Source organism: Leptinotarsa decemlineata, unplaced genomic scaffold (genome assembly GCF_025532065.1).
Source record: "Leptinotarsa decemlineata unplaced genomic scaffold, Ldec_3_MD MMD2_tig00026361_RagTag_RagTag, whole genome shotgun sequence".
Taxonomy (NCBI): domain Eukaryota; kingdom Metazoa; phylum Arthropoda; class Insecta; order Coleoptera; family Chrysomelidae; genus Leptinotarsa; species Leptinotarsa decemlineata.
The window spans coordinates 5050195-5070870 of NW_027412704.1; the positions used below are offsets into that span (position 1 = coordinate 5050195).

Consider the following 20676-nt stretch of genomic DNA (forward strand, 5'->3'; position numbering starts at 1 on the left):
GTACTATAATTTCTGTACTATAATTTTCATATGTTCGATGAATACTTCTAAGTTTTGTATATTGTAAAGGAGTTGAATGGAAGAGCAGGATTCGGCGTGTTGCACACGCTTGTCTCCTGAATTCCACTCCAGGATTTTACCAAACCTATTGAATTTTCCTTTATGTACTTTTTTTTACCTTGGTAAATAACAGAGATTATTATTATTATCATTATTCAATTGGCGATGATTTCTACTACATCAAAAGAGTATTTATTCACCGAGATATTATAGTTCAAAGTAGACTCATAACTATTGGAATGTTTATATTTTTCATATTCCCAAGTCATTTTTTTAGGAACTATTATTCCAATGTACCGACAACGTTCCAGGAGGGCGAACGGAAGTGGTTTTCGAAAACTTACATTTCAGAAAACCTCTTGTTATCCCCAAAAATGGATGCGTGCCACTGAACGCCCTGGTACAGCCTGGCAGTGGAGAATTCACGGTCTATTCCAACAAAGATCTTCTTCTAACCGGTAAAATGTTATTCCCCATTCCCGGAGAAGAATTCGAATTGGATAAAGCGGAAGTAGAGCTCATTCCTGATGCTGTACAGCTCAGCAAAAGTGATTTCTACAATGAAATGCAACATAGGGGACACAAGTATTCGGGAATGTTCAAAACACTGAAGAATCTGACGATGAGTGAAGATGGTGAGTAGAAAACTCTGTTGTTTCGGGCTCCTAGATTATTATCTGTTGGAATTTCTTCCTGACGTTTGGCCGGACTGAGAAGTCCGTGTTATTCCAAGATGGGCGATAATTTGTGCAAAACAAACAATTCATAGTTAGATGGCTTGCCAGATAAGTTTGAAATCATATAAAATATCTCATTTTGAAACTAATTGAGAACTATTTGTTGAAGACAAATTCTTTACAAATCAATACTTCAGTTCCAGGTGAAGATACGAATTTGACAAAATAATGAAATATTGAACAGGAGAACACAAGTAAATAATATGAGCAGTGAACATTGAGTTTGTTGATAGGTATTGAAAACTAAAATATAGATTTTTTCAATCATAAATAATCGAATAAAAACCCGATTCAATATAAAATATTCAGATGATTCTGGCTATATGGAAATTATATAATCATGTCTTTTGAATTGATTTCATTAAATACTTTCTCAATTGATTTTTGAATTTGACAGCAGTTTAAGATTTCTTCATTTCTTCGGGAATTGTATTGTATATTATAATTCCATCAAGATAAACTGACTTCTGTTCAAAATTAGATTTGAAATTACTAACTGATGATAATTCTGTTCGTCTACTGTTATGACAATGAATATTATTAATTTCTATAAGACTTATGTTTGCAATTTTTTATTTATTTGTTATTGAGTGAACAAAACAACAAATTTTTTGTTTGTATGTAATGTTCAAATCGAATGAATTTTTCAGTTCATATAAATTCACTGTTGGTTCTGAGTACGATAATTAATACCTATATCATTTAATAGTTTCATTTTGTGAAGATTTCAAAGGTTTTATTGACAATGTATTGGCTGATACCTAAAAATGAATGAAATTCATATACTATGAACTATATACTATACTATATACTACGAACTGACACTTCGAGACATAACTTTCGTCCTCGCAGTAAACACACATATCACTGATGATGTTTGCCGTAGACGAAACCTCTGGAACTTCGAGTTCCATTCAAACAAGGCCGTGATAGCCGGAATGTTTTATATAGCATACAGCAATTTTGGAATTCACTATTATATAGGGTCGTCCTGCTGAAACCACATTTCGTTGCTGTCCATATCATTCAATTCGGACCAAAAGAAGTTGGTGATCATTCACCTATACTGCTCGCTGTTGACAGTGATGTCCTAGCCAACGTCGTTCTCAAAGAAATGTGGACTTATGGCGACGCTAGCCCAAAATCCACACCAAACAGTGACTTTTTCCGGATGCAATGTGGATTGGTATCGTCCCAAATTCGCCAAGTTTGTTTGTTCACGTACCCATTTATCCAGAAATGGGCCTCATCGCCGAAGAAGATTCTTTGATGAAAATTAGGATCAGTTGCCAACTGCTTCAAAGCCCACTCAGCGAACATATGTAAGATCTTGCGTTTCGTTGACGTACGGGTGTTGTTCGATAGTTCACTGAATCAGTGGACTCAGATTTATCCACTACATTGCATATAGTCCTTACAGTAGGACGATTATTGCGACCGTGAAATCGGCGAAGCGCGCGGTACGTTGCCGGAACAGAACACCCATTTTGCTGAAACAATGTCATTATTTGCGCGTGTTGTTGAATGCCACATCCTTCCACGATGATGTGGCAAGAGATACTGAGTGAATGACAACTAATTGGACAGATGTAGCTTCAGCAAGATGGCCGTTATCAATTGTCAAAGTCGTTTTTGGAAGACGCTATACTTCAAAAACGATATATAATAAAGCAGGTTTTTTACCTTGATGAATTCAAGTTTCTCAGAAATATAGCTGCTTTCTTCACGATGCTCTGCTCTCACAGAACAGAGTGGGATTTCTCGAAGGTGACCTCAGGAAGCACCAGGAAGTTTTGTTTGAGTTTAGTTTAGTGATTCAATAATTTTTTTGAAGAAAGGTTGGTTAGGTAACAGAATCAAATTTTCTTAAAAAAAACTATCGTTTCCTTGCCGAAGTTTCGAATTTGATCGAACTCTTCCTCAGGACTCGAAAAGTAGTAAAGTAGTTTCTTCGTGTTGATGATATTACTATTTTGAAAACGATCAAACATATTGGATACATATTGAAAAAAAAACATTGCAATAACCGAATTTCCAACACAAAACGACACGAAAAAAAAACCAATGGCTGTATCTGTGATACATTCGTTTGTTTCATGTCGTTTTTTGTTGGTGTTGTCTCGGAAATTTGGTTGTTGCAATGTTTTTTATCATTTTATAATATTAAACTTAATAAACATATACAGGGTGTAACTGAATAAGTGTAAACCATTTAAGTAGGTGATTCCTCGTCGAGAAAAAGATAAGATTTTTCATGTAAAGAAACTACATTGGAGCATCCCTTGTTAAGATACAGCTTCTTAAAGGGGGTACATAAAATTTCTATAACAATTTTCTTCACAAGCACTGAAAAAGTTACAATATTGAAATCAAACTAACGTTTTGTACTACCAAAAAGACACTCACCCAGTAAGGGGTGAAAAACGCAACCCCTAAAATTTAAGTCCAATGTAACTTTTTGTATTATTATTTGTTTACCATTTGAAAATTTATTTCCGATAGCATGTTTCATTCCAAACAAAAAATGTATCTTGGGTTTTTTTCCCAAAAATACATCGTCATAAATGCGAACTAGATTTATTGTTATTTTGTAGTTAGTACCTGCATTAAACTATTGAAGGGTGATAAACAAAACTAATTTATCAATAACAAAACACACACCATGTAGAAATCATAGTAATTGTTCAATATGTCTACCTTCAGATATTACGCATGCGTCTAGATGTCGGCGCATTGAGCCACGTATTCGCTCAAATATCCCTGGAGTCTCTCTGATTACCCTGCATGCATCGATGATGCGGTTTCTCAAGTCCTCTACATCGCGAACAGGAGTACAATAAACCAAATGCTGTGAATGGCCCTAAATAGATAAATCGAGAGGATTGAGATCCGGAGATCGAAAGGTCCAGTTCTGTGGTCCTCCTCGACCTATCCACTGATTTGCATATGTTTCAGTTAAATGCTGACGTGCTACTTGACTAAAATGGGCGGGAACCCCATCATGCATAAAAAACATATCCCTTCTGACGCCCAAAGGAACTTCCTCCTACAGTACTGGATGCACTTCTCTTAAAAATTGAACGTATGCCTCACCATTTAATCGAGGAGGTAGAAGATGAGGCCCAATTGAATCATCCCCAATAACTCCGAGCCACACGTTAAGAGAAAACTGTTCTTGATGGTTAGTTTCGACAATAGCGTGAGGGTTTTCATCAGCACATATGTGGTGATTATGAAAATTAATAATCTTGACCCGAGAAAAACTATATTCGAAATATCGTCATATGATTAACATTTAGCTGGAAAGCAATCTTTCTAGTACTGGTAGTAGGTTGTTCTTCAATCAAATTGAGTACTGCTTCCTCAAGCTGTGGTGTTCGCACTTTTCGTTTGTATATTGTATTCAAATCTAAGGAATTACGATAATTGATACCTTTATCATTTGAAAGTTTCATTTTGTAAAGATTTCAAAGGTTTTATTATAGATGTATTGGCTGATCCCAAAAAATAAATGAAATAATGCACTCCTAATTATAAGAGACTGAAAATAATTTTTTTCTAAATTCAAAAGAATTATATATCAATAAGAGGTGCTACTTTTTTCCGAATAATTTTAATACATAGGTATATGTTTTGTCCACGATAAATTTTCATCAATATATGATGAAACCAACCTCCACTATGAACTGAGACTTCGAGACATAACTTTCGTCCTCGCAGTAAACACACATGTCACTGATGATGTTTGTCGCAGTGGCAGACGAAACCTCTAGTACTTCAAGTTCCATTCGATCAAGGCCTAATAGCCCGAATTTTGTTCACTTCCAGGGCTCGAGACAACAGCAACACAAAATGACATATGTTTGTTTCATGTCGTTTTGTGTTGGTGTTGTCTCGGAAATTTGGTTGTTGTAATGTTTTTTTTTTGTATGTATCTAATATGTCTGATGGTTTTTGAAATGGTAGTAATATTATCAACACGAAGAAGTTACTTTTCGAACCCTGAAGAAGGATTCAATTGAATTCGAAACGTCGGCAAGAACACAATTGTTTTTTAAAGAAATTGACCCTGTTACACAACCGATCGTTTTTCAATAATAATATTGCTGTTCATTTTCGAAAAAAACTATAATTTTCAGGAACAGTAAGCCACGTCGAATGGAACAACAAGTGGACGTATCTATTAGAAGCCATGCTGCAGCAACAACTGTTCCTAACGGGTGAAAGGAACCAGGAGATCCATGTACCTAGGTTCATTCGGAAGATCGCCCTTTCTCTCCCTTTCCTGCCAATCCAGACAACCGACACTGAAATCACCTTCGAGTATGCGACTTCAATAATATCCACCGATGGCATAGAGGTGACCGGCATGATCACTGCTCCTCTTGACATCGAAGATCGCATATATTTCGATGGAATGGAGTGTGTTCCTTTGAATGGGACATTCGAGGTGAGGAGTGAAATCTATATAATTTTGAAATCACTTCTAATTTTATGTATATTTCCCCTAGAAAATTGAAGCAGCCATTGACTTCGCCATCCAACTGGCGGGAACAGATGAGATTGGCCAAGAGGAGAGAAATTTATACTTAACTGAGTTGGAAACTGATGACTCTCTGTCTAGTGCTATGAAAAATGTTTCAAGTGCATCGAAAGTAATTAAAGTAAGTGTGAGTTATTACGTTTAGATTCTTAAAAATTTCCTCAGAACTTCATAACGTTCAACATGATAGACTGATTGCATTATTTTTTGTATTTCATAGAATAATTCGTTGGCATTATGCCTCATAATCTAGAAGTTCACTCGGAAGGATGATCAAATAAATCAACCTCACTAGAATACTGGTAAAATCAACAGAGCATTTTTGTTTCCATTCCTCAATGGAAATCTCACTACTGACATGATAAGGCACCCCAACGAAAGAAAAATGCCAACAAATCGCTCTGTAAAATAAAAAAAATCCGGGCAACATCGGGCTCCTACGTTGAAAGTTGTGAAATTCCAGTTCTACCATTTTTTTTTAACATTGATGCACATTTAACGATATCAAAGACAATATTCGTGAATGAATAAGTTGAAAATATTTTTCTATAAAATGTGTAATATGCTCGTGAACATTCCTAATGCTCCATACTTTCATTATAGAACACTTCTATAGGAACATAAATAGTAATTTACGTATCAAGTCTGGAAAAATCTGTTCTAAGACGTGTTGCGTACATAATTTTTTTGGCAACCGCGTAGATCAACGAATAAATGAGACACATTTCTTTATTATACAGGGTGTAACTGAATAAGTGTAAAACATTCAAAGAGGTGATTCCTCATCAAAAAAAAAAGATAGGATCTTTCATATAAAGAAATTCCATTGGAGCATCCTTTGTTAAGATACAGCCCCTTGAAGGGGGTACATAAAATTTGTATAACAATTTTTTTTCACAAGCACTAAAAAAGTTACAATATTGAAATTAACCTGACGTTTTGTACTACTAAAAAGACACTTAGCCAGTAATTTATTTGGTTACCCCATGATTGTGAGGGGTGGAAAACGCAACCCCCAAAATTTATTTCCAATGTAACTTTTTGTCTTATTATTTGTTTACCATTTAAAAATTTATTTTCGATAGCCTGTTTTAATCTAAACAAAAAATATCTCTTGGGTTTTTTGCCCAGAATAAACCAGTTCGTAGCAAAAAATTATTTTACGAACAACTACAGAGATACATCGTCATATATGCTAACTGGATTTATTGTTATTTTGTAGTTAGTACCTGCAATAAACGAATGAAAGGTAATAAACAAAACTAATTTATTAATAACAAAACACACAACATGTAGAAATCATAGTAAATGTTCAATGTCTACCTTCAGACATTACGCATGCGTTTAGATGTCGGCGCATTGAGCCACGTATTCGCTCAAATATTCCTGGAGACTCTTTGATTACCCTGCACGCATCGATGATGCAGTTTCTCAAGTCCTCTACATCGCGAACAGGAGTACGATGAACCAAATGCTGTAAATGGCTCCAAATAGAGAAATCGAGAGTATTGAGATCCGGGGATCGAGTGGGCCAGTTCTGTGGTCCTCCTCGACCTATCCACTGATTTGCATATGTTTCAGTTAAATGCTGACGTGCTACTTTACTAAAATGGGCGGGAGCCCCATCGTGCATAAAAAACATATTTCTTCTGACGCCCAAAGAAACTTCCTCTAGCAGTACTGGATGCACTTCTCTTAAAAATTGAACGTATGCCTCACCATTTGATCGTGGAGGTAGAAAATGAGGCCCAATTAAATCATCCCCAATAACTCCGAGCCACACGTTAAGAGAAAACTGTTCTTGATGGTTAGTTTCGACAATAGCGTGAGGGTTTTTATCAGCTCATATGTGGTAATTATGAAAATTAATAATTTTGTCCCGAGAAAAACTACATTCGTCTGTGAATTCTATCGTCTTCAGAAAGTCAAAATTTCTTCTAATCATTTCCAGCATCCAATTGCAAAATTTAAGATGGTTCGGAAAGTCTCGCGGTAACAGTGCCTGTACTCGTTGCAGATGGTAAGGGTATAAGAGTTGTTCCTTTAAAATTCGAAATACCGTCATATGATCAACATTTAGCTGGAAAGCAATCTTTCTAGTACTAGTAGTAGGTTGTTCTTCAATCAAATTAAGTACTGCTTCCTCAAGCTGTGGTGTTCGTACTTCTCGATGGCGACCACAATCCTGCGTTCTTTTGTCGATTGAACCATATTCTCGTAATCGTTGATGAAGTCGAGCAAATATTCTATGTGAAGGATGCTGCCGTTGAGGATACATTTCAGCAAATCTTCTAGAAGCTTCTAACCCATTCCCCTGGGACAGACCGTAAACGTAATACATATCAGCCATTTCCTCATTTGTAAATGCCATTTTAATAACAAGTGAATCATTAAAGTAACAAATCAAGAACAGAACAACAATACACAATTAGTATCAATTAGTATCAATTCAATTTCGAAAATTCACAAACTGACAGCGTCATACCAATTTAATTGTCACTATCGCTAATAGCGACCTACTAGATAGATTAGTTTCGTATTTTCGCATTTATGACGATGTATCTCTGTAGCTGTTCCTAAAATAATTTTTTGCTGCGAACTGGTTCATTTTGGGCAAAAAACCCAAGAGAATGAAACACGCTATCGGAAATAAATTTTTAAATGGTAAACAAATAATAAGACAAAAAGTTTCATTGGAAATAAATTTTTGGGGTTGCATTTTCCACCCCTTACAACCATGGGGTGAACCAAATAAATTTCTGGCTAAGTGTCTTTTTGGTAGTACAAAACGTCAGGTTAATTTTAATATTGTAACTTCTTTCGTGCTTGTGAAGAAAATTGTTATACAAATTTTATGTACCCCCTTCAAGGGGCTGTATCTTAACAAGGGATGCTCCAATGGAATTTCTTTATATGAAAGATCCTATCTTGTTTTTGATGAGGAATCACCTCTTTGAATGTTTTACACTTATTCAGTTACACCCTGTATTTCTTTGTATTTGAAATTGAAATTGGAATGAATAGCTGAGAGAAACAATTATATTGAGCAGAACATGAAATGGTTTCAAGCTGAGATCATCCAGAGGGCGGAACACTGGTTCAGGGTGAGATTCAAAGAAGCCGCATATATGTTGTCCAACAACAAATTCAACCAAGCTAGCGTACAGATACGCAAAATATGGAAACCCATAATCAAGCGGAAAACTGCCAACTCCCGCCAACCGGTCATCTCCCGCCAAAACGGTGGAGCGAAAAATAATTTTGCATTCTTTCATATCCATCTATTTCGAGAACAAATCATAAACGTTATTGCATGAAAACCTTTTCATTTTCACTACTAAATACTGCAAATGTCCATTTGCACAAACAATGTATGCACTCCTGTTTTTCAACTGACTGGTCTGTCTACGTCCAACAACTGAAAAAAATGTTGCTTTGTCATTAGTTTTCCATTTTTCCTACAAGAATCACACATTCACTAGTGTAGAGTCTGTATTCTAGTAAATCTATGACTGAGTGTTCTTGTCTTGGTATCGACGGTATTCAGTTCATGGTAAAATTTTATATCATATTTGTTTTCAGTTGAAGTGAGATGTTGATAATCATATACTAATTTCGGATACAACAGTAAAATACAATAATTTCATGAACATTCCAGGTACATTTCTCAACAGTAGAAGAAGTGAGCCGCATTATTCTTCATCCAGCATATCCTCAACTGTTTGCTGTCAATGGACCTGCTTCAGAGGAAATGTTAAGGTTGACAATTTCATCGGGAGCTTTCCTTCTCACAAAAGCTGAGAAATCCTTATTATCCCACCCTAACCTCTTTCCAGTGGCACAGTTCAGGGTGGGTCCTTATGAATATGTTATTCTCAGAAAGGTAAGTGAATAATTTTTCAGTAAAAAAAGATCAGGCCGTTATAAGCGCTAGCATTTCACCAACATAACTTCTCAGAAACACATTCCTGTTTTCCTAGATATTCTGGATTATTAAAGAATTTGTGAAGATAATTTACAGATAGTTATTGTGGTATATTACTTTGATAAATTGGCATACAGATGAATTGAAAACCGACTTTTACATAGAAGAAAAAATATTGCTTGCCTTGTACTCCAATACTACAAAAAAATTATTTCATTCAGTTGGTCATACAAATCTGTGCAAACACTTCAGATGCTTTGTCTTCACACTAGTTTATATCTCTCAAGTCTCCGAAAAACACTGTAGCTTTTATTGTGTTTTATTCCCTTCATTTCCTTGATGAACATTTCCACATTCTTGTGCCCTGAACTAATTTCTACAGGTTCTTAGCTGTACGAGTAGGTACTATGTAATATTCTTTTGGATAGTATTTGGGTTTTCCATGAATTGTTTGCTTCGCATGAAATATGACAAACAGTCTTTGTTTGTTTGATGCATTACTTGCTGCTAAGGTCTTCGTTGTACAACCGTTTTCAAGGTTTGGAGCAATTCTTCAGTTCCCTCTCGGAAGGTCGCTTTATAAAAGTTTTTCCGTGTGTGCTCCCGGATATACGAGAATTTTTACAGTGATCTCTATGTTTCTGATGGACTCACTTTCCAATCTGTTTCCTCAGCAAAGACTTTGCTACCCCTTCAGCTGAATATGAAGTTGATGATCCGTGTCTTGCACAATCAGCTTTTTCGGTGCCTGCGATGGCTGGGTGTCCTTACATCCAGTATATAGTCAATCTATTCTGTCCACCAACTCCCTCAGTTCTCCACGGCATTTCCAGACCAGTCTCAACGTTACTTTTGGGTTGGTCATAGCCTCAAGTGAGTCTGGCTGTCTGTGAAAATATCGATACGCTCATTTCATCGGGGCCTCAAAGAAATTCTTTTCGGGCATTGCAAGGGTGTATATACTTCAACCTGGAAAACTGACGTGAACTGATTTAGTGAGTAACTAAAAGGAAGATTTCTCCCCGCATAGTAAATTCCAGCTTCCGTTCCATGTTCGGTTTTCAACCCGTCTGTATCAGTCGAGCATGTTTTTGGTGTGACTCTTCGCGGTTTGAGATTTCAGCAGCGAAGTTTGTGTAGAACATGTATTTTGGTGTCAATTTATCTGAGAATATGTTCGATGGTCTTTCTTGCACATATTCCAAAATATCTGTTTTGTCTAATCTCTTGTAACTTGATGATGTTTCCTGTCTGGGAAGAAGATTCAAGACTGCCTCTAATGCAGCTGCAGGATTGGTTTCCATCTCTTTCGTTATTTCCAAACTTAAAAGCCTTTGTACCCTGCTTATTTTATTAATAGCGCTCGTTTGTTTCATCTTTGGCAACCAGAACAAAGATGCATTCTTCATCATGGGTTTAACTACCATGATACAGAATTTGTTTAAAAAATCTGTTTTTCCGTTAATCAGTTGCCGCTCCCATACGAACGACAACTCTCAGAAGTTGAAAAACTTGTGCGAGCTAAGGACTAACGAGGTGTTACCTTTCAACGTGTGATTCCTAACACGAAACATCATATCTGATTAAACCCCTACAGCTACCTACAACCTTCTTTCAACCACCTCTATTACAACATATGTGTTGGTTCTCTATTACAACATTCAAGTTGTTCCAAGTACCACTGATATTTGACCTCCCCGATAGATTTATCTCTTCAAACCAGAGTTTTAGGGGTCCTAGGCCCACTATTTTAGTCCTATTGTGAATTATACAATGGTCGATTTCATTAAATTCATTTTCATCTCGTTTTCATTGGTAGTTTATAATAATTTCACTTCGAAGTTCAAGAAGTCTTAGGCCCTCTGTTTTGATTCTCTTGGTGGATGATACAATGATCGATTCAATTGGGTTTTTTTCACCTCTCCTTCATTAGTAGTTAAGAATTAGATAGAATCAGATCGAGTGTCGCCTCTATTAGGTACTGCAATGATCAATTTTAGGGCCTGCTCTCTTTACTTTTAATGTAAGTATAAAATTTCCACAAATATATTATCGATTGTAGAATTCACCATTGAATGAACAACAGGCAGTTATATTATTAGACCAATATCTCTATTAATCAAGGTCTTCAATAGCTCTTTGACATCTCCTTCGCTCTTAACTTGGGGACAAGTCTATTTTCATGTTATTCAGGTCAAGAGCTCACTATGATTCTGTTTTGTGCGATTCTCAGTATCAGTTCCGACAACAAAAAATATCCCTATAGAAGAATGCAAAAGTTTAGGATGATGGATAGACTTATCTTTAGAATTTTAAGTCATGTGAGCCACCTATGTGAATCCTGATTGAAAACACTCAGACAAATTTAACCAAGCTGTGAATAATCAAAGAGTCTCAAATTGAAATGTCCCCAGCGGGGCAGCCACAAAGCATGTGGGCTGCTTGCTCTTTGCTCCTTTGCAAGAGAGTCAGTAGCCTTATTGCCTTCCAGGTCAGTATAGTCAGGAATCCAGACAAGAGGTAATCTGTTAAGTCTTCCTATTAAGGAAAGTCGGTTTTGGCAAATTGCTACCAATTTAGACGTTGCTCAGTAGGATCCAAGAGCTTCCAACGCCGCTTGACTGTGCGAGAATATTTTTATTGACTTTTGTATGAGGTTGGATTCTTCCTATCTCTCCTCACACAATTCAATAGCGTAAAATTCCGCTTGGAATACAGTCGCATAGGTTCCTAGGCAAGTTGACATCTCTGTCCTGGGTCTGCAACTGAAAATACCTGCACCAGGCAAGTTGACATCTCTGTCAACTAGGCAAGTTGACATCTAGGCAAGTTGACATCTCTGTCCTGGGTCTGCAACTGAAAATACCTGCACCAGAATCTGAATGTGTTTTTTATCCATCTGTGAACCAACAACTATCTGCTAGTACGATGAATTCCCAAATGAATTTCAGTTACATTGTTGAATATCATTACATTCGAATCAGTGTAGCGATGGTATCCCAGGGTTATGAATGGGACGTACCTAGGATATTTACATAAAATCATACTCTGGTATCATTTTACTAGGTACTATAGTGAAAACGTTTTTCTTTCCTGAAGACTTATAGAGTCATATTACCATCAATGAGTTGAATATCATGAGTATTATATCATTGTATCTTTTTCATTCAAATGTATACCATTTCAGATCGTCAAAGAAAATAGTCGTATCGTCAACGTCAAAGGGGACACTCTAAGTGCCAAAGACCTTAAACGTTCATCTTCTAGCTGGACATCGGAACTCCACGCTGCTCTCGAAGAAGCTGCCCCAACTCAAAATAAAGTGTGCCTCATCACAACCCTGGTGCCCGTCGAAGGTTTCCACAATTTCGTAAGAGAACTGAAGTCGCTACCAAATACGCGAAGTCTCCAAGTCATCTTCAACTTGGACAAAAAACCCTTCGATATCAAATTTGCTCTGCAAAGAGATCTCACGCTGAAGATATTGAAAGCTGGAGCGTGGTACACTTACCTGCCGTTCTGTACTCAATATAAAAACGATATTGAACTGAACAATACGTCTATTTCTAGTATGATTGAAAATTTGAATATAAACTATTTGAGCGTAAATTTGAAAGACGATACTTTGAATCCGGCCACCCAGAAAAGAAACGAAGTCGGTAACATCGATTATTCTGGTATTACCAAGAACGGGGACCGAGTTATGGGACTTGGGAGACTGGATAAAGACACTTCAAAACTGGTTTTGGATCCGGTGCTATCGTGGCCTATACCGAAGAAATGGACTCTAGAGGATGGCGCTACAGTGCCTCATGCTTTTGCCAGCGTAAGTATAACTGTGGTTATTTCCAATCATTCTTGGATTGTCAATAATTCACAGTCAACTTCAATAGGTCACAATTTTTGTTATTGAGTATATAATATATGATCGACATAAAATACGAATAAATGACTAAAATTATCCCAAATTTATTTCAGGCTTACTACATGCTGATGACCGTTGCGAAATTAAAACCGGGAAATACCGTTTTTATCCACGCAGGGTGCTCACCAATTGGCCTGGCAGCATCTTCAATAGCAACTCTCTATGGTTGCAACGTTTACGTATCAGTCTCCAATGATACACAGAGAGCTTACTTGCAGAAAAACTTCCTTTTCGTGAGTATTTCAAATTCATATTTCGAATAGTGTATGAACACCTAGACTTTTTCACACATGAGAGCCATGATAATAATTTAGCGATCTGATTTTTCATTTGAGACCCACTCACTTTGGACTTAACTTCCCGTGTTTGGTTGGAGGTTCGGTTCCTCTCGCTCTCTTAGAAGCAGTTTCAAGCGACACCGTTCTTTCAGCTCTACCAGATTCCACAGAATGACACTTTCGAGCAAAAAGCTGCTGAAAGGGTAGCCAGGTTATAGGAGGGAATGCAATCTGCACAAAACTAAAGTACGGTCTGAAACTAGTCTTTTCTGAGACGTCCATAGATCCTTCATCGATAGTGAAGGTCCGCAGACACTTTTTGGTTATGATGTTCTAATGAACACAACCAAATGCGTCCACACAACCATATGCATCCAGTCAATTCTGGCGCTGGCAGTAGATATCTCCATTTATAATAATGCGCCAATTTGAACTGTCTCATTAATACAACCACTTATTACACTCAGCAGCTTCAGACTTGCTGGGTTTAATCGTCCCGTGTTTGACTGGAGGTTTTGTTCCTCCCACCCTCTTAGGAGGAGTCTCACTCGACACTGTTTTGTCAGCTGTAATTCCTCAGAATGACATTTTCGATCAAAAAGCTGCTGGGAGGGTGGGTCAGGTTATAGGACGGAACGAAACCTGCACAAAATCAACGATGGATAGGAAGAGGAGGCACTGAGCATTGGCCCCCGAGATCACCGGACCTCAATCCCGTCGATTTTTTCTGTATATACTTTTTTGTTCCCCTACATATGAAGGGAAACGTATTATGCTAAATATAAAAGTTTCAAAAAACGAACAGCAATGATAAATGCAAAAGTAGCGATTCACATTGGATCTGAATCGCTGAAGATTAAATCCATTTGGAAAAACGTTCTAAGGAAGTTAATTCCACATAAAAACAGTTCTCCAGATGGATTAGTTCTCAAACAGTGAAGTTCGAGGTGTACTGAGTTGAGCCCCAAAACGATGAGCAACCATAGTCCGTCGCGTACTTCTGATATGTACCGCTCTTGGTGGAATCAAATTTCCCAAGTCACTTGAACATCTCCTGTTCACGTGTATATAAAAGAGAAACAAATCTCCAACCTTTCTTCGATGTTCCAGACAATTAAGATTGCCAGGCAGATGGCTCTTTTCTGGATGGATTTCTGCAGCTCCAGGTTATGCTTAGAGGCGGTGTTCCATCCATGAGAACAATACTTCAAGAAAGGTCTGATCTGAGCTTTATGAAGCATCAAAGGTTGCTGAAGTTTGTACAGTTTTCTGGTTCGGAACAGTGTTCCAAGCTTTCCAGAAGCAGCCTTCAAATGACGATGCTGAACAGCAACTGATGAAGTTAACCGTTCAACCGATGAATTTACAGTTACTGTTAAACACCCAAAGAAGTTTTTCTATTCATTCATTCGCATCATAATCTTTTCCATACAACTTGATTCTTTCTAAAGACTGTAACTGTATCTTCGTTACATCATGCTCATTTCAATTTTTTATTCAAGATTAATGAATCTAACATCCTCAACTCTGATGACTGTTCCTTCAAATCGAAACTGATGGAAGTCACAAGCGGCAAAGGAGCCGACGTGATTCTCAACTGCGTCTCTGGACCTCTGCTCCGCAGTTCTTTAGACTGTATCGCAAACTTCGGGCGGTTCGTTCATTACGGAAAGTATGATACTGAAGAGGGAAACACTATTGGAATGTACTGTTTCCTTAGAAACCCCTCCTTTTACGTCGTTGACTTGAACAATATTTGCTCTCTACCAAGGGAAGTCAAGAAAGAAATCCGAGAGCTTGTGGAGAATGGAATTGAAAACTTCACAGTTCGGCCGTTGGTGAGACAGGTGATGACTCGCAACGACGTAGATAATATGCTGAGGTGAGTAATATTTTGAAAATCGAGAACATGAAACATAATATCAGTCACTGTGGGAATTTAACACATGTGGTTTCACAGAGATTACTATTGGAACCTCCATCATTTTTTATATATATATTGCTGAAGTGAAAAGAATCATAGGTCTCTTCAATCTCTGGAACAGAAAGAAATCGATGGTGGCAAAACTGGTGAATATGGTGGCTGCGTCATGATTACGCTGTTGTTGTTGACCAAGTAGCCAGTCATTACTTATTTTGTCTCAACCTAATCCAATGAACTAAGCGGTTGGTTACTTATTACTATTTGTTTCATTACAGTAAAATGAAGAGCAGTGGACACATTGGTAAAATAGTGTTGAAAATCAGTGACAATTTCAGCGTTAATAAACTCAACGTGAAGAAGCCTAATACCTTCATTTGCAATGCGAAGCAGTCTTATCTAGTATATGGTAAGTATTCAATTGAAAATGATGAACCTCCGCGATTCATCTTTGATTCAATGTGTATGACACTGATTGAATACTACATACTGTTGTTGAAGATTAAGAAACATTATTTTGAGTAACTACTCCTTTATTTATCACAAGAAATGAATTTGTTATATTAGATATTTCAAAAAAGTCGAACAATATAATGAACATCTTCAATCATGAGAGATTCTTTTTCATCTTTCTCCAGGAAAGTTGTAGTTTTTATCTTATTAGGAACCGACTATAAATAACGATACCCTGGATCAATAATAAAGTGATTTGTTGAATCGATCCATATCAAAACAGTTCATTTGCCTGGCATCATAAATATGGATATCTTCAATTTTTCAACTTTTTTTGTTGGAATTTTGGAAAGTAGTAAACAGTGTGTATTTTTATGCACTTTCACCTTGGTTGATATAAATTTATAGTCGGTTCCAAATGGGATGATCCATAAATAGATTTCATTATCTCGTTTTGTAATCTTTTTGAAGTATTCTAAATATTTTAGATGGCAGAGCCCCGAATGGGGACTCAGCTAATCAAAAATGTCAGTAATATAGAGACCAGGTAATATGGTAACTTATTTATAGGAAATAGTTTGGTTATTAGAAAAAAATAGCATGGTAATATTATTTATGAGTATGCATAAAGATGATTTATCAGAATTCACATTTCATGTGTGACATCAATATGTTTACTGAAATATAACGTTATCATCACTTTGAAGTTTATCATGTTCCTTCAGTTTCAAATTTGATATTGAATTCAAATGAATGAAAAAAGTGTTGGGCCTAATAAAAATCCTTACAACCCACAATTTTCACAAACTGTTCTGTATTTCACTAATATTTTATGATCAAAATGGAGTTAACTGAAATTTAAGTATCTTTATAATTTTGACAGTGATTTTATCTCAGCCTTCCACTTTTTTGAATGAAAATTATCAATAATATCCTCAATTTCCATCGTACTGATTGGTTTCAGAAACAATGTCGGCGAACAGAGAGCTTTTGCTTCACGTTCCTTCAACCCAATTTTTTCCCCTAATTTTCCGCTAATGAAATGAGAGTTCAATTTTCCCTATATTATTTCTAGACTTTCATTTTTTTTCTAATTCATGGTGATAGAACAATTTTTTTTCAAAATTATGATTTTTTCCAGTGATTCATCTTCCAGAAACTTGTTTGACTCCCGATAATAAACATGTGATTTTTGTGATTGTGTCAACATTCGCGAGATTTTAATTATAGATTATTATATTAACGGTTTTTGTCCTAATATTAAGAATTAACTCGGAGATTTTCCGCGAATCAAAAATCTCATAACTTTTTTTGTACGAGGTGAAGTAAATTCGCGATAATTTGGGGCACTTTTCCATGAACAAGAACATTTTTTCTGTTCCGAAAATACGATTACCTATTTTTGAAAATGTATGCTAGCGTATAAAACAACCACTGTTATTCAATAATTTCGAAATTAAATCGATAAGCGTATGAGATTTGTGCATTGAACGAAAGGACGTGCACTGTTACCACGTAGAACGATGACATACAGATCGCATAATTTTTTGGTCGAAATGGAAATGAGGTTTTCTTATATGTCTCAAATTATATCATATAAATATTTATTGATCGCAGACATTTAGAAGCAGATATGAACCCGTAGCACAGAGGATTGTCCAATATTTCAACATTTGGTTTCAAATAGCGATTACTGCTTTATTATGACACCAGGACAAACTCAAAGTTTTTTTGTCAAATTTGAAAATTGCGAACTGAGGCGTGAATCGAAATTAGCAACACATTCGACAAAAACATTTTCCCCGGGTATATCGAAGCTAGTTTCTGTTGACTGTAATTTTTTCCATTAGATGATTGCCCAAAACAGTTATGGAGGTAAATAAAAAACAAGTGAATTCAGTAACGAATACACAACGACTGTTTTAAAATCACTAGATTCTTTATGTACTTCGCCTCAAAGCACAATATTGGTTTCCGAGTCTTTCACAATGAGATGAACTGAAATCGAAATACTAACACCTATGAAGTCGAATCAATATACATTTTTCGAAACTAGCCAAGATACAAAAAGTGAGTTAACGAAAGTACAACTTTCCATTCAATATCAGAACATACTTGTGTTTCCTTGTTATTAATCGTTTCTTATTCAAGGTGGATCAGCGGAAATTTGTGCCGATGTGATAGAATGGCTGGTGCTGCATGGAGCCAAGAGAATAGTAGTTTCTGCAGACATAAAACCAACCCAAAACTACATCAGTCGCAGACTTTCCCTCTTACAAACCCACTTCGGGGTAGACATCATCACGGCGTCCGCCAAAGCAAGTACCAAAGAGGGCGCGGCAGAACTTTTGTCAGAAGTTTATTCCATAGGACCGCTACATCTGGTATTCACTCTTCCCAACAAAACAACAGGAACGAGAATCAGCGACACCAAGCCAGTTCAATATCTCGACAGCGCTTTGAGAACGACGGCTCCAAAAGCAACAGTCATTAATTTCATCAACTCTGCTGCTGGAATTTGCTTCTCCAGAGCTGAAGCCGGTTTCTCGACCTTCAACATCCAGTGGCAAGAGAGTCTGGACATGAAGGACGGAATATCAGTTCTGGATGCCGTACTGAACTCGAGAGTAGATAATGTTTTAGTGAAAAAGAGACTGGACATTGACGATGTTACTATTCAGGGTGCTATAAAAGGTAAGGTCCGAAACATTGAAAAACTTAATTCTTATGAAGATGCCTGAACAGAAAAACTTGCATCTATCAGCTGGATTGAAATTATTATTCATTCGAGAATACTTTACATGAAAGCTCACGTCACAAAATCCGTCCTCCACACGAAAGAGTATCTACTTGAATAGTGAAGTTAAAGCTCACCGAGCTGAACTGTGAAGCGATAGTTGGCTGTATTTTGCCACCTGCTTCTGATATATATATATATATATATATATATATATATATATATATATATATATATATATATATATATATATATATATATATTGCTCTGCGTAAGCCAATCTATTGGCTTACGCAGCAAAGTTTCAGTTTTTTGAGAAACAATTTCTTGATATCACAGACCATCAATGTTATCCTTTCGAAGTACTTAAGCCTTAAGACCAGAAATTGGTATTCCAGAAGCAAATGTTCAATAGTTTCAATGACACATTTCACATATCTAATATCTCAATAAACACTGGCAGGCTCTATTTGTTAAACCCTTTCAGTGGCTTGACTCCTTCCAGCGATGCTCCTATCATATTTTTTGCGTTTCTTCACTCCAGTGATGTCTTAATTGATGAAGCCTCTACTGTAGGAAACTTATTCAGAGTAAGAAGTATTTTGACACCCTCCTTGGTGTGGACATTAGTTTCCTCATTTCATTCAATTCCTTTGTAACCATGTACCCAACAAGGTTACTTGAATTGCAAGTCAGTTAGGACTCTGCCTTCATGTAGGAGGCTCATGAATCCTGAAGACATTGCATAAACGAGTTAAGGTTGATGATTCAGAATTACCTCTAGAGTAGAGAAGGTATATGTAGAAATGGGTCATGTGGTTTTTAAATGAACGCGTCGTTGCAATTTTGTCTTTTTCAACTTGCGCTATTTTTACCACCAAATTCATAGGGTTATACGACCAATAGATAATTTTTTTTCAAAGTGTCTTTCATAACTGTATAGAAGAAGTTTCAATGGAACAAAATCTGAACTGCAAGCTAACATAGCCATTAGTTAATGCAACAAGTGCAACAAGAACTAAAAAACTATTGTTCATCATTATCTTTCATATTTCATTTTTCAGTGTTTTTAGGTTGATTTCCTTTCCATTATGTGTCCTAACCATTCGGTTGCGATTTCAATACCCCAACTATATTTTCAATTTCTCCATTTGTTATTAGTTATCTCGAAATTTTTCGTTCTAGTTTCATTTTTCCGGTTTTTACCATGATCACTTCAGTTTTTAGATGCTCTACTTTGTTTTTTTTTATTTTTCCCTATCTTCCATATATTTTGACTTCTTTTCTTTCATATGCAGTTCACATTTTTCCAATCAGAAAGGAACTTTCAATTATTTCAACCCTGTTTACCAATATTCCAGATTTGGGTAACGTGATTCCGTCTATAGAAGAAATCATTAGAGAACAGAAGAACGCAAAGCAGGAACCCGAGTGGGTGCAAGTTGTTAGCGAAGGACCTCTAGAGATCAGAGAATTAGCACCATTGTTCATCATTCCTGGATTGACTGGTCACAAAGAACTGGAGAAAATGATTGAGCGTTTACTTTTACCCACATTCGTAGCCGTAGCACCAGCCACATCTTGGCCTTTGGATAAAATGGCAGAGGTTTATGCCAAGGTAATAATGATTTGATGAAGACTTATTATCATTTTCATTGTCCTTATTGTTAAATTTTTCTTCGTGGGTTTACCAATAATTTACTACACTAATTTACGCTATTGAATTATGTGCGGAGAGATTGGAAGAATCCAGCCTCATACACAAGTGAATATAAATATTCTCAGACAGTCAAGCGGCGTTGGAAGATCTTGGCTCCTATCGAGCAACGTCTAAATGGGTAGCAAATTGCCAAAAACGACTCTCCTCAATAGGACAGATTGTCTCTTGTCTGGATTCCTGGCCATACTGGCCTGGAATGCAATCACGCTGCTGACTTCTTTGCAAAGGAGAGTGCTGCAAGCAGCTTCATTGGACGAGAACCTGTTATTGGCATCGCTTTAGGCTTTGCCAAACAAACACTGAACACCTGGATGGCGAGAAAATTTATGGATTTCTGGCAGAATCTTTCAGGATTGGCTCACTCCAAGGCGTTTATT

General features: G+C 36.7%; 1 protein-coding gene across 1 annotated transcript in view; it reads left to right on the top strand.

The window, feature by feature from the left end:
* The window catches only part of LOC111508890 (fatty acid synthase), a 44894-nt gene that overhangs the window by 22047 nt on the left and 2171 nt on the right, over positions 1-20676 (top strand). The window contains exons 14-23 of the mRNA XM_023164527.2: positions 338-695; positions 4937-5247; positions 5309-5461; positions 8999-9223; positions 12453-13091; positions 13244-13423; positions 14971-15350; positions 15668-15798; positions 17994-18536; positions 19941-20197. Coding sequence (XP_023020295.2) covers positions 338-695; positions 4937-5247; positions 5309-5461; positions 8999-9223; positions 12453-13091; positions 13244-13423; positions 14971-15350; positions 15668-15798; positions 17994-18536; positions 19941-20197 — 3177 coding nt within the window. The remainder of the gene's footprint in view (positions 1-337; positions 696-4936; positions 5248-5308; positions 5462-8998; positions 9224-12452; positions 13092-13243; positions 13424-14970; positions 15351-15667; positions 15799-17993; positions 18537-19940; positions 20198-20676) is intronic.